Source organism: Dendronephthya gigantea, unplaced genomic scaffold, assembly GCF_004324835.1.
Source record: "Dendronephthya gigantea isolate DGI-Jeju-01 unplaced genomic scaffold, DenGig_1.0 000121F, whole genome shotgun sequence".
Taxonomy (NCBI): domain Eukaryota; kingdom Metazoa; phylum Cnidaria; class Anthozoa; order Malacalcyonacea; family Nephtheidae; genus Dendronephthya; species Dendronephthya gigantea.
The window spans coordinates 273,039-286,219 of NW_021163131.1; the positions used below are offsets into that span (position 1 = coordinate 273,039).

General features: G+C 36.5%; 1 protein-coding gene across 1 annotated transcript in view; it reads left to right on the forward strand.

Moving 5' to 3' along the window:
• Positions 1-10,705, forward strand: part of LOC114535591 (CD97 antigen-like) — a 62,771-nt gene extending 52,066 nt beyond the window's left edge. Inside the window, exons 10-25 of the mRNA XM_028556871.1 lie at positions 462-512; positions 2,727-2,861; positions 2,998-3,126; positions 4,103-4,225; positions 4,366-4,494; positions 5,259-5,381; positions 5,469-5,522; positions 6,004-6,053; positions 6,587-6,835; positions 7,302-7,703; positions 8,455-8,613; positions 8,698-8,922; positions 9,023-9,185; positions 9,422-9,558; positions 10,393-10,589; positions 10,690-10,705. Coding sequence (XP_028412672.1) covers positions 462-512; positions 2,727-2,861; positions 2,998-3,126; positions 4,103-4,225; positions 4,366-4,494; positions 5,259-5,381; positions 5,469-5,522; positions 6,004-6,053; positions 6,587-6,835; positions 7,302-7,703; positions 8,455-8,613; positions 8,698-8,922; positions 9,023-9,185; positions 9,422-9,558; positions 10,393-10,589; positions 10,690-10,705 — 2,342 coding nt within the window. The remainder of the gene's footprint in view (positions 1-461; positions 513-2,726; positions 2,862-2,997; positions 3,127-4,102; positions 4,226-4,365; positions 4,495-5,258; positions 5,382-5,468; positions 5,523-6,003; positions 6,054-6,586; positions 6,836-7,301; positions 7,704-8,454; positions 8,614-8,697; positions 8,923-9,022; positions 9,186-9,421; positions 9,559-10,392; positions 10,590-10,689) is intronic.
• Positions 10,706-13,181: the final 2,476 nt, after the last annotated feature.

Below are 13,181 nucleotides of genomic sequence, written 5' to 3' on the forward strand. Positions count from 1 at the left end.
AGATTTCGGTGCAAAAATATTTCTTTCTTCACAGATTGTCGGCAAAACTGGAAAAGATTCAATTCTTTCTGTTATACATCTTGATTAGTACTTGGAGGAACTTCCAAAGTGCAATTAATGAATGTCGAAAACAGGGGGGTCAAAACCAAGGCGGTCAGCTTGCCAGAATTAGCCAGCTTTTGTTCACGCGTGCCATTTGCACCAAATATTCAACATGTGGAAAAATTTGGTGCCCAAGAGCATAGTTGTACATATGTGCGGGTGAAGAGAGCAAATTTCTACCATAAAAAGCTATTAGTATATTTTCGGTATTGAAATATGGCCTTTGAGCATTCTGATTGGCTTCCTCAGCATTAACTCTGAGGCAATAGTTACTGCTCAGAGCAGTCTGAGCAGTAACTATTGCTTTTTCCAAAAAAACATAGCTGAAAATACTCAAAATCGTTTTGGAAAAATTTCAGAAGACGAAATTGAGAACCCAAAAGCCCCTGTCATCAGATTATCTAATAAAGGTAAGAAAAGACTCTTTTACGTATATTTGACAATTTGTTTTACAATTCAAAACTGTTAGGAGCGACAAAGTATTAGGTCACATGACTCAAAAACGAAAGTTAATTATTTATGCAAATTATATTCATAAAATAAACACGTGTATCAGTTGCATTTATAAACAAGACGCCTACTAGGCGTTATATGATCACGTCGTTCACAGCGGCGTAGCCAGCCCAGCTATGCAAATTTTGTGTCGTAAATGTTCTTAATAATAAAAATGAACAATATACCGAACTATAGTCGCATGTTGAAAGCAGGAGAAACACACAACAGCCCATTTCGAAACTGCTTGAAATCCTTTAGTGCAGGCTTACTCTGCTCGGCGTGTGCAGTTAGTTGTATGTGTAATGAGTGTAAAGATAAAGATAGCACTTGCTAGCATTTTGATCGCTTTATTGATTCTACTTTACTGCTTCGAAGTTCGAAGGTGAAACGAAATATGCCAAAAGTGAATACAACACGTGATATAACTAGCAACTTACCTGTGCGCAGGTTCCCGATTAGGGTGATATGGCCTGCAGCTAGCGACGCTGGGGGTCGACCCGAGAGGAAAATAATAAAAAAAACCAAGCCGAAACTATAGATCGCTGTCGCTACGCGACGCGATCAATAAAACTTTTTCAATACTGAAATTAAACTAAAACAATTAGTCGCCTCAGGCTCGGTGATTACAACCCTATATTCACTTCGCCTTCGGCTCAGTGAATATCGGCTTGTAATCACCTCGCCTTCGGCGACTAATTGTTAAATATGCATGCATAAAAATTGGGATTTCTCTTTAATGAAACTACTCGCAAACATCCATAGGTAGAGCATGTTAATGCGAAGTGGTAATTGCATGCATGGGGTTATCAAACATGCCCATGGCTGGATTGCTAATTTTCTACCGTCATAAGCGGAAACATGACAGCTAATTATTCATATTTTCATATCACAGTCCAGTTATTTATAGATATATAGCTCATTGGTATTTAGGCAAGCCATGAAGCAAGCAAATGAGAGGCAGCTATTTTGCCTATGCCTGGCGGCCGATACAGCCTTATGATTGGCTAATAGCTTTTTTGCCTAACCAAGATGAATTTGCCTAACTTAATTGACGTAACCTGGAAGCTTTATGATTGGGTATTTTTTTTTAAATTCTATTCTTTCATTGGCTTGCATATTTTGCCTATCTTTGGCGAGTTGAACCAATCACTGTGCTTAGTGAGCATACCTGTGTTAGTCATGTTAGGCAACTAGAGACTAGACAAAGAGTGGAAACATGCCTTTTCAATCGCTCTGAGCATCGAAGGATGTTTGTTATTGAGTTATTTTACAATGTCTTCATCGCCTTGTAGTGATTTTTACGAGCGATTCGAACGATTTAGAGTGCTTAAATGACGCGATATTTATGCGACGTTCGATCTTTGTATTTATGAAGGTGACACGCTCAAGGCTAAACTCAAATGTTTGTCTGGAGTTATATGTGCCGAAGCACGCTCATAATGGCAAGAAAAAGGCTTGTACTGCAATAAGTTAACTATATTTTGTTTATTCCAAGCTACGCTTCTATATAACTGTGTTTTTAGATCTCAAATCGGCAAAATGATTGTCCAACAACAACAAGCATAGCTAGTTCTTTAAGTATTCAAATATAAATTTACAAGTCATATGTCTGCGCTGGCCGGGTCGAAGGTTGCTATATATGAATATATAACTTAAATATGATAAGAAAGACACAAACTTAGCATGTTCACTTTTAGTTACTTATTATCATTCCTTATTCCCGATGTATATCACATGTATAAATACGTTCATGAAAATTATGAGTGAATATACATCATGATGTTGAATATTTTCCTACTTCTCCTGCTTCAGCTTCGGCCCTAGCACTAGTTGGTGACAATAATACTCAAAGTTCGGACTACTCAAAGTAGGGACTAAGGAATACTTTGGGAATAAGTAGATTCTCCCCTCAATGTCATCGCAAAAACAATTATTAGCGTATGTTTTAAAAAGTGCATCCTAGGCATGCTGATGAGCCTAATATGGGGCGAAGCAGTTCAGCTGGTAGTCTGAAGACTATCATTTAAAAAATCGAACATCCTAATATGCCAGTAAATGAGACATGCGTGACGCCATAGTGACGTCATAAATGACGTCATAAAATTTGACTAAGGTATGAAAAATCCTAGGTCTGCACCGGGGTTTCAACGAATGTGCGTCGGCAAATAAATGCCATCATCAAGCCAAATGTATCAAAATGGTTCGCTCATACTCATGTGTTTGTAATGATGGATTTACAGGGGATGGAATTAGGAGATGCAACGGTAAGGTATTTTATTTTCTTAACTGAAAGGGTAAACTTCATTTCATAACTTACATTGGCATTAAAAACTTCATGGTTTGCACCACCAGTGGTTCACATGCAGAGACATAACTTTCTGTTTCACACGAAAATGTCAGATTTAGATGAATGTAAGTCCTCGGCTGCTCAACGGTGCCATCCTCAAGCAAAATGTTTCAACACTGTTGGCTCATACTATTGTGCTTGTAAAACAGGATTTGAAGGGGACGGAATTAAAACTTGCAAAGGTAAGATTATTTTCGCAACGCAGAAAAAAATTATAAGAATAGATTAGCCTACCTAAAATGATGGTCAGATAATTTTTTATAACATTCTGTAACGTTGATGTGAGAGATGGGTTCTCAGATGTATAGTCCTCCGATAGCTCTCTTGTACTTGTATTGCATGCAATGACGGATTTGTCTTTAATGAAGCTATTTGCAAGCATGCATAGGTAGAGTATGTTAATGCCGAAGTGCCAATTGCATGCATGCATGGATTATCAAACATGCCCATGGCTGGATTGCTAATTTTCTACCGCTTCCAAACCCTACGCAATCCGTAAGCAAGTTGCGCTAATGTGCGGCGACGTTTTGTCAGCTTTCGTTCACGCGTGCCATTTGCACCAAATATTTGACGTGTTGAGTAATTTGGTGCACAAGAGCATATTTGTACACGATTGCGGGCGAAGAGAGCAAATTTCTGTCATAACAAGCTAATAGGCATGCATATAACTGAAAAATTTGGACATGTTTTACAAATTTGCATCTTTTTCATGCAGGAATTTGCTTTCTTCAAGTATGCACTAGTGCACCGAATTACAACATGTTGAATAAAATTATTCCGTGCAGATGGCACGCTAGTGAGCAAAAGTTCGCAAAACGTCGTCGCACGCTGGAGAAACTTGCTTACGCTTGTGTTCTCGAGTGACTTTTAGCTCAGCAGATAGCTTTTTTGTGTGGCCAGCTTAAATAGATTTAGAATATATAACTATTTTTTAGAAAGTCGTGTTTTGCTTGCTGTTTTGCATTTTCAATGCATGTGAGTTGGAGGAGCTCCATAATATTCTGCAATTGTTTGTAGTTTATCAACTTGTATTGGGCAAAATTTAATAATAACTGTAGGACAACAAAAAGCCTGCTTTGGCGTGTGTATCTCGCGTGTGTACCACTCCTGTCAATTGCAAAGCCAATCCTTAAAATATTTCATATCCGAATCACATAGATTTCAACGAATGTGCGTCGGCAACTAAATGCCATTCTCAAGCAAAATGTATCAACAGTGTTGGCTCATACTCATGTGTTTGTAATAATGGATTTACAGGAGATGGAATTAAGACATGTAACGGTAAGGTGTTTTATTTTCTTATATAACTCAAAGGGTAAACTGCATTTCATAACTTACATTAGCATTAAAAACTTCATGGTTTGCACCACCAGTAGTTCACATGCCGAGATATAACTTTCTGTTTAACACGAAAATTTCAGATTTAGATGAATGTAAGTCCTCGGCTGCTCAACGGTGCCATTCTCAAGCAAAATGTTTCAACACTTTTGGCTCATACAATTGCGCTTGTAAAAAAGGATTTGAAGGGGACGGAGTGAAAACTTGCAAAGGTAAGGTTATTTTCGAAACGTAGAATTTTTTTTATAATGATAGCTTAGCCTTATCTCAACTGAAGGTCAGATAATTGTATATAACTTTCTATAACGCCATAGTAAATTCATGTAAATTGTACCACTGTAATGCAATAATGCATGCATGGCCTCAGGTTTGAGAAGTGTAAGAAAGGTACATTTTGGGGAATGGAGCGCTGTTAGGGGGTTTGGAGGCATCCTCCCCGGAGAAAATGTTGAAAATATTATTCTTGTAGCGTTTTGGGATCCCTTGCAACCTTAGGGCCCGGAGAAAATTGACCCCCTCCTCCCCCACTCTGGGCGGCCCTGTTCAGAAGTATCGCCCTCGGATAACACTCTTGTACTTTCCTTGCATGCAATGATGGATTTCTCTTTAATGGAATTATTTGCATGCAGGCATACACATGTAGAGTATACAATTGCATGGGATCGTCAAAAATGTCCATGGCAGGATTGCTAATTTTCAACCCCTTCCAAATTTTTCGAAATTCCTCTGAAATCGGAAGGCGTACACCGCCACTACACTCCAGTTTTAATACGTACGTACACAAAAAGAAAATCATCTCATGCCTTGCATAATTATAAATTATTATATTTACTTCCTTCAATCATCTTGTTCTTTGTTACACGTGTTCATAGAAAGAAACTCACATATTTAACATGAGGTTGGGAATTCTCAAAGTTATCGAGAATTCAAACTTCCTCTAATTATCTTTTCGCTGATCTAAAACTTTCAAAATTAGACATGGATGAATGCACAACGGGAAATTACAAATGCCATCCAAACGCAACATGCAAAAATACCGTTGGATCATACATATGTTCTTGTAATGAAGGTTTCATTGGGAATGGAACAGACTGTAAAGGTATACTTTTATTCACAAGCCCGACAGAAAAGTTTGAAAGAATTGTATCCCCCTTACTTTGCGCTAACCGAAACGATATGATTTCAGGCATCGACAAGTGTATTAATCAAGAATGGACATGTGACTGTAACTTAAGTAGAGGTATGTTCAAAATATTGTTTTCTATATAACATCTTAATGGGGGTCACTGCAAGACGTTAAAATGCACAAGGTAACGCGTTACACAAAAGGGATAACATGTGATGTTGTACATAAGAAATCTGGCGCGTATGACCGATGCATTTAATTCGCCTCACTTTGTTGCTCCTAAGGCACTGTAACACTGTGGAGTTTTTTACGAACTTGGAACTTGCAATGCAATTCTAATTAATTCAAAGATGTAAATTTCACAACCACAAAACTTGTGTTTATTACACTTCATGGATGTTTCTTGCATTTTAATTTTTATAACTCTTCAGTAATTTTCATCTCTTAAAAATTGAATTGCAATTTGCAAACGTTATACGACTTTGATCATTCAGCAGAAACCAGTATTATAGAATTTTAACTGTTAGAGGAAGACAGCAAAAGATTGAGGAAATAATATATTGCTACCATTAAATCTGTTTATCTGAATTGATAGAATCATTTAATACAAGCAAGAAAGAAAGACTGAGACAACTTCACGATGAGGCAAGTTAATTAATCTTTCTATACCGTACGATTCCCTCGATGAAAGAGCTCACTCACACTCGAACACATTGTGTGATCTCAATCACATCGAACTATTCTATGACCCGACAGTTCCACTCGAAAAAGAGCTTGATTTTAAGTGCTTGAACCTTAACTAATAATGGAATTCTTCCGTCAGAAGATAATATGTGTGAATGAGCTTTTTAATAAAGATATTAAAATGGCATTGATTATATTTTTTCTTATTATTAATATTATATTAATTCTTTCATCTTATCAAAAATGACGTCATACCGTATATCTATAACTGAACAGACAACGGTTCAATGTTATCTGTTTGTTATTCAGTATAAAACAAAACTTCAATCGCCAGATTTAAAATTTTCTTATTTTGTTCCGGAACAAAAAGAAAACTAAACTTGACTAGGCGTTATTTCTTTCCCAGCATTAGCGAGCATTTCCTAAACTAAAATTTTAATATTTAAAGCAGACATTTGCTCACGTGTGCGCATTGGGCTTTCTTTAATTTCCAGGTAGATCGACTATTTGAAAAGAATATAACAACCAAAAGAAGCTGCGCACCAATTATTATCGACGAGTTATCAAAAATAACAGCTTATGAAGACCAAGAAGAAATGTTGGACCAAGAAATTCTTATTCAAACAGTTGAAATCCTACTAAAAATCGTCGACTTTAATATTGCTGATGACATTATGAACATTATGGTTCCTGCAAATAATATACTGGATGTTAGATACGAAAAATCGTGGCGAAATATGACGGTATGAAATTAATATAGAACTAATTTTACCTTTAAATTGCGAATTATTTTTCATCTAATGATTATTTCAATTGTGTCCATAATCCATACCCACCTTGTATCCTGTTACATCATTCTTCAACTGTTCGTCTTTAAATAGTATCGTTCTTTTATTTTATTCGGAAATTTTCATCATGTGATATTACTACAGGAAAATATACCACAGAGTCATACGCCCCGTTTACATGACATTCATTTTTTGGCACAGCATGGTTGAAATCGGTACCCGTGCCCAATTTTATTAGTGTTCAGGCTGCCAAAACAAAGGCCGCCCACGGATGAATCGGGCATGGCTACCCATTTTAGCCGTGCCGTGCCGATAAATTGACTGTATAGTAACGAGGTTATAGACTTCTATATAATCATCCTACATTCTATCCCACATTTTTATAATATCATGCATTTTAAACCTTTACTTTCTTTTATAGGACGGTAAAGAGGCCCGCAAACTGGTGGCAACTTTGCAAAAATATGGCGTTCAAAGCGGGAATATCCTAAAAAACAAAAATACCTCCCATACATTTCAAAATTTTCCCAACGTACAACTACGTGTTAATTACATGAATTCGTCAGAATTTTCACCTCAGGACCGACTTTTCAATTTCCCAAATGCATCTTTCAATATCTCACGAGATGCACTTCCAAAGAATTCAGGTGCTGTGGTTGTTGTCGTATGGTATAAGACACTAAATTCATTTTTGACGAAGAATATTTACGACGGTAATAATTATGCAATTAAGAGCAGGATAATCAGTGCAAGTGTTCAACCTGAAGCAACTAGGATTCCATTCAAACAGCCGGTTCGCATCCACTGGAAAGAAAACGTATTGGTAATGAAGGTAGTATGCCACCAGGGTCGTTAGTTAATCATATTCTGTGGCCGGTTGTGTCAAGCCCGTTTCGCTTAAACGGCGTATAAGTCAAAATTAAATAACATTCTTTTTGAATGCGTCAACCTAAATATTGTGCACTGAATATGTAGATGTAAACAGCATCTATGTATTAAGGTTAAAAACATTTTGCTTCCTTGTTAAAAAAAACGAGTCTCGCTTTCAATTTTGAACTTAACTACCGTTTAAGCTAAGCGGGCTTGACACTACCGGGCCCTGTAGAATAATTAGGCCTATTAGTAAAATGGAAGTAAGGCAGTTTATAGAAAATAAATAAAGATATTGTCCGATAATTAAATAACGTATGATTGGCAATGTTCCGGGATTTTCTCAAATGGGAAAAATCTAGGGATCATAACGTTACCTCTCAAACGTCAATAAAACGGCAAAATTTGTAACCCCTTCTCATTCAATCTAACTAAATCTAGATGACGGTTCTAAAGATCATTCCGCGGGAGGGGGAGGAATAGTTTCCCACCCCCCTGCCACTTGCCGGCTCCACTGATGATAGGTAGATTATAGAGCGGACTAAAGTAGCATGATATTACCAGTTGTTTCAAGAAATGCTTACAGATTACAAAATTCAATAAATCCAAAAATTTTTTATCTCGGACAAAACGAATTGTTGTGATTATTGTAAAGGTAGGATAGTATGATCCATGAATCTCAGCAATGGAATATTTTATCTTAGAACGACCCAAAGACTTGCGTATATTGGAAACCAGAATTATACGATAACTTGTGGAAATCGGATGGATGTAAAAGAGTTGATTCATTAGATAACGACTTGATATGCGAATGTGACCATCACACGGCCTTCGCCACCATGGACACTTGGGAAAGAGATTTGGTAACGACTTTAGGCGATAAATTTACTGCCATATTCAACATTTTCTTTACTTTGAAATTTCTGGTACATTTTTTTCTTCCATAGTTAAGTGAAACTGAACAGAAAAGCTTGGAAATTGTATCCACGATTGGTTGTTCCTTATCACTTGTTGGTGTAATTTTGACTATATTGGCACACGCAGTGCTGTGGAAGAGACTTCATAAAATAACCGACTGCAAAGTTCCCTCTAAAGTGTTAATGAATCTATGTGCCGCTATTGGAATGACGGATATCCTTGCTGTTCTTGCCGGACCTGCACGCAAAAATGAGGTTTAGAATAAGCACTTTCCATTGCATTCATTTCATCATACCCATGCACTATAATTTAACTCAGTGACATTCTCGACCTTATTTTCTTTCTTTCCTTTAGTTATTTTGTATAACAGTTTCCATTTTACTGTATCTCTCAGTACTAGCCCTATTTGGATGGATGCTATGCCAGGGAATTGTTATCTACCTTAAACTAATGCATGTTTACGCTAGTATGAATTTGAGTGGAAGATATATGAAGGCATTTTATGCAATAGGTTGGGGTAAGTAGCATAACATATTGATATTAATACAACTACTGCCCATTCTTATCAATAAATGAGATTAAATATTTGCTAGGAAATTCTGTGAAACAAAACACGCACACATGCACTTAAATATTAAAATGTTTTCATTTTTTATCATTTTAATACCTGTGGCTGAAACTGTAAACACAGCACGCATAGCTGAAACTTAGATATGCTTAACAAATGTGATTGTTGGTTAATATCGTCCATAGGTTTTCCAGTTTTCATTGTGGCGCTGTTGGTTGGGTTGAATGATCGCATTGACTTTAAATCAAAACAAGGGTGTTGGTGCCGTGCTGGTGGAGTGTTATTCTGGACTTTTATTGCTACTATAGGAATAATACTTCTGGTAAGCTCACGGTGCAAGATGCATGCAATATATTTAAAACATTTAAAAATATGTAATAATATGCATATGTTATTCGCATATCACCGTGATTTGCGCTTTTCTCGTATTCTCACAAAAGTCCTTGAATACAAAACGCGTGCAGTTGGGTATAATTTAGACTTTATTTCCAATCGTAACGAATTTAATGCTAACACGTGTACACACTTTTGAAAAAGGATTGAATGATGATGGATGTAATGAACTGCATGCCATTTAGGTAATAATATTTACCGTTTTCCGACCAACCATTTAAATGCTAGAACAGGATTGATAGCACAGGTGCTAAGATCTTTGATTATCTCGGCTCCAAAAAATGCAGAAAAAATTTTTAAACCTTTCCTAAACTCGTTTTCTAAAAGTTTTCTGTGCAAAGCTACATAGGGCTTTTTCAAAAATATATTGGCAATCGCTTCCAGCATTTCCTTTTTTATGGATTTCTAAGTGGAGGGGGGGGGGGCGAAATAACAAAAGGGGCCTTTTATTTTATTCCTTTAGACAATGTTACATTTTTGAGACCTTTCATAAATTTTTAATACTTTGTAATGGGAAAATCTTATTCACTGGGAGGGCGAAATGCCATTAGTTGCGAGGGGCTTAGGAGCGTAAACGGCACCTCAACTTCCCATATCCCCAATTTTATAGTGAAGTCTAAAAAGGCCCTGTCGCTTTCTCTGCGTCCTTTTTTTAGCACTGAACGTCTTAGCTATAAATGGGGCATGACCCACAAGGAACTCAATATGGCTTTTGCTTTTAAATACTTCTATTTTTAATTTGTCGCTAAAATTCTCGCTTTAGATCAACGTTTTTGTTTTTGTTCTCGCCTTACGAAAAGTGTTATCGACCAGCGAAGTAAGGTCAAGTTGTTCAGACCCTGACAACAAGTTCAAAAAGGCAAAAAAGGGTCTGATAGGTTCAGGCACTCTTCTACCAGTTCTTGGATTGACGTGGGTGTTTGCCTTGCTGGTATTCAACCGAGATACAATTGCGTTTAAGTATTTATTCGCAATATTCAACTCGATACAAGGACTGATGATATTTGTTTTTTATGTGCTTCTAAATAAGAAGGTATGTTTATGCTATTTTTTTTCCAAGTAAACTATTTGAATAAGAAATTATTACAAATAAATATAAGTCGACATCGAAAAATAATTATTGCTGCGGAGCGAGCGAGCCTGAAGCGATTGAGCGTAGCAGCAGTCTAATTTGTGCAGAGAGGGGGTTCTGAACTAAATTTTATTTAGCGTAAGGAATTGTGGTCGTGCGCGTTTTTTATGCGCAGAACACAAATTTTAAACTCGCTCATATCCATGTACTTTTTGATTTCGACGGACAGGATTTTCAAATTTTTGTCAAATTTTAAATCTTCTGTTCTATTTTGACTATTCAAGGTAAGATATTTTGTCTTTCGTTCATATGTTACGTTTACAGTTGATTACAAATTTAACTTCTATATATTTATGAAACGCTAAAAGCATACAATCGATCGCAGCTAGATTCATACTGTTTATATACGATACACTATATATACAATATATACTATCCAATGTGCTAACTGCTAATTCGCTTTGCTTGAGCAGTTGAGCCGTCAGTGCTGTGAAGCAAATCAAGTCTTACATACAGAAGTCTTTTTATCCATTGGCATTTGTATTCTTTTGCTGATTTTGATCAAGTATGCGGCTTGACGCTTGCGAGTCGTGTTTAATAACATGACACAGTCACAGATAAAATATGCAATTGATCGTCTAAATTGCCTGACTGAATTATTCAGATTCGTGCAATGTTTGACCTATTTTATATTAAAGCATAGGTATATGTTTTTATTACTATTTTTCGATGAGCTAAATGCCTAAATATTTTTGTTATTTAGTGCTTTTACCGGATCTTCACGTGGTTTCTGATTACACGTCTTCTCGAGCGCGTTCAAAGTTAAAAGTATCAAATGATGTTTTGTTACTCTTCATATGAAGCCAAACATTTACATGGACTCTTACAAGAAGACAAATAGCACATTTCAAAAACAAATATCCATGTTACCAAAAAATGTTCTATTTTGTTAATATTTTACAATATTTTCCGCGCGGAAACTGGAAAGTACAATGCTGTCAACTTTGTTGCGGGGGAAAATGTCGCTACGCGCGCAAAATTCTGCCTAATATTCCTATTATTCCTATTAATACTCCTGTTGTGATTCGTATATTAAAATATTTTGAAAACTAGCTGCTTCTAAAGACTTTGACTTGAACGAGCCGCAACTCGTATCTCTATCCAACATCGTAGAAGTTGGTATTTACGACATTGAAAAATGGCTATTTTCAGACGATTCGTTTTTGCCGAGTGCAATCTACAAATCCTTTGGGCAGCAAATACTTTGTTGAACATTTATCTTTTTGCTTAGCAAATTTACTCGCGAAATCATCATATAAACCAGCAGCCTATTTCAAAACAATTTCGAGATAAAAGTTAGAACTTGAACAGTTGAACTACACAACGATGTTTTTCATACGAACTACATTACATAGCATATATTGACCTATAATGACGTCATTGACAGAGTGTTCTCGCTAACAGGTATAAATTCATGTACAGCCCCAGCGAGTTAACGCTCAATAGAGGTTCACTTTACATGTTTTAAACCTATTAGTTAAAGCAGATTTAGTTTACTAATATTTCATATAACAATTCACTTGGACCCTAAAATGCTCGCAGCAATCCCTACCTTGCAGGTAACCTAGTTTTAGAAATAAGTGACGAGGGCTGCCCGGCATGGTGTGCTATATGACACCGCGGAAATTAGTAAAATTGAAAAATACTTAGCCGCAATTCTCAATACTCAATAAAAAGATTTATAGATAATCAACAAAATATGTCTTGCACAAAATATTTCAAGCTTGCACACGGCAAAAACGAATCATCTGAATTAATAAGCTTGTGTATACTTTAAGCCACAAAATGGCCACTTCACAGCTGTCAGATATGCATATGCATGATGAGCTGTCAAAAGATTAATTGTAGAATGCGTATTCGGAAGAAAAATAATCGGATTTTCATACTTAAAACTTCATAAACACCAATTTCTGCAGTGTTGTGCTGTAAATAAGTTCCATTTCATGACATAATGGTTGCTATTAAACACATGTATAGAATGAATGTAAAATCATCGCATATATATTGTGATACATTCACCGGTTTGCAATTATATACGCCTATAGACCAGCTAGTTCTTTCACTCTTATTTCAACCTTTCACATTTTGCTCGACGCTACGCTGTTTGTTCGCACTTATGTGGCGACGTACTTGATGCCATAAATTCAAAAATTATCGATTGCCATTGTTTAAAAACCGGCCACCATCAACTCCACATTATATTACCGACCGTTTCGCGAAGAAACGGGGGGTATCACCCCCACATCCCCGCTTCATACGCCCCTGCGCATGATGATTGTAGGACAAACGTAACTGAGAGTAAAACTTAAATGTTGTTCCAATTTCATGTTATGTGTTGTGTAATTTTTCGACTTGTGATTAAACCGTGCTAGATTGCGTTCGGTGGGGCGCAAGGGAGTTGTGAATGACGAGAGTATTAA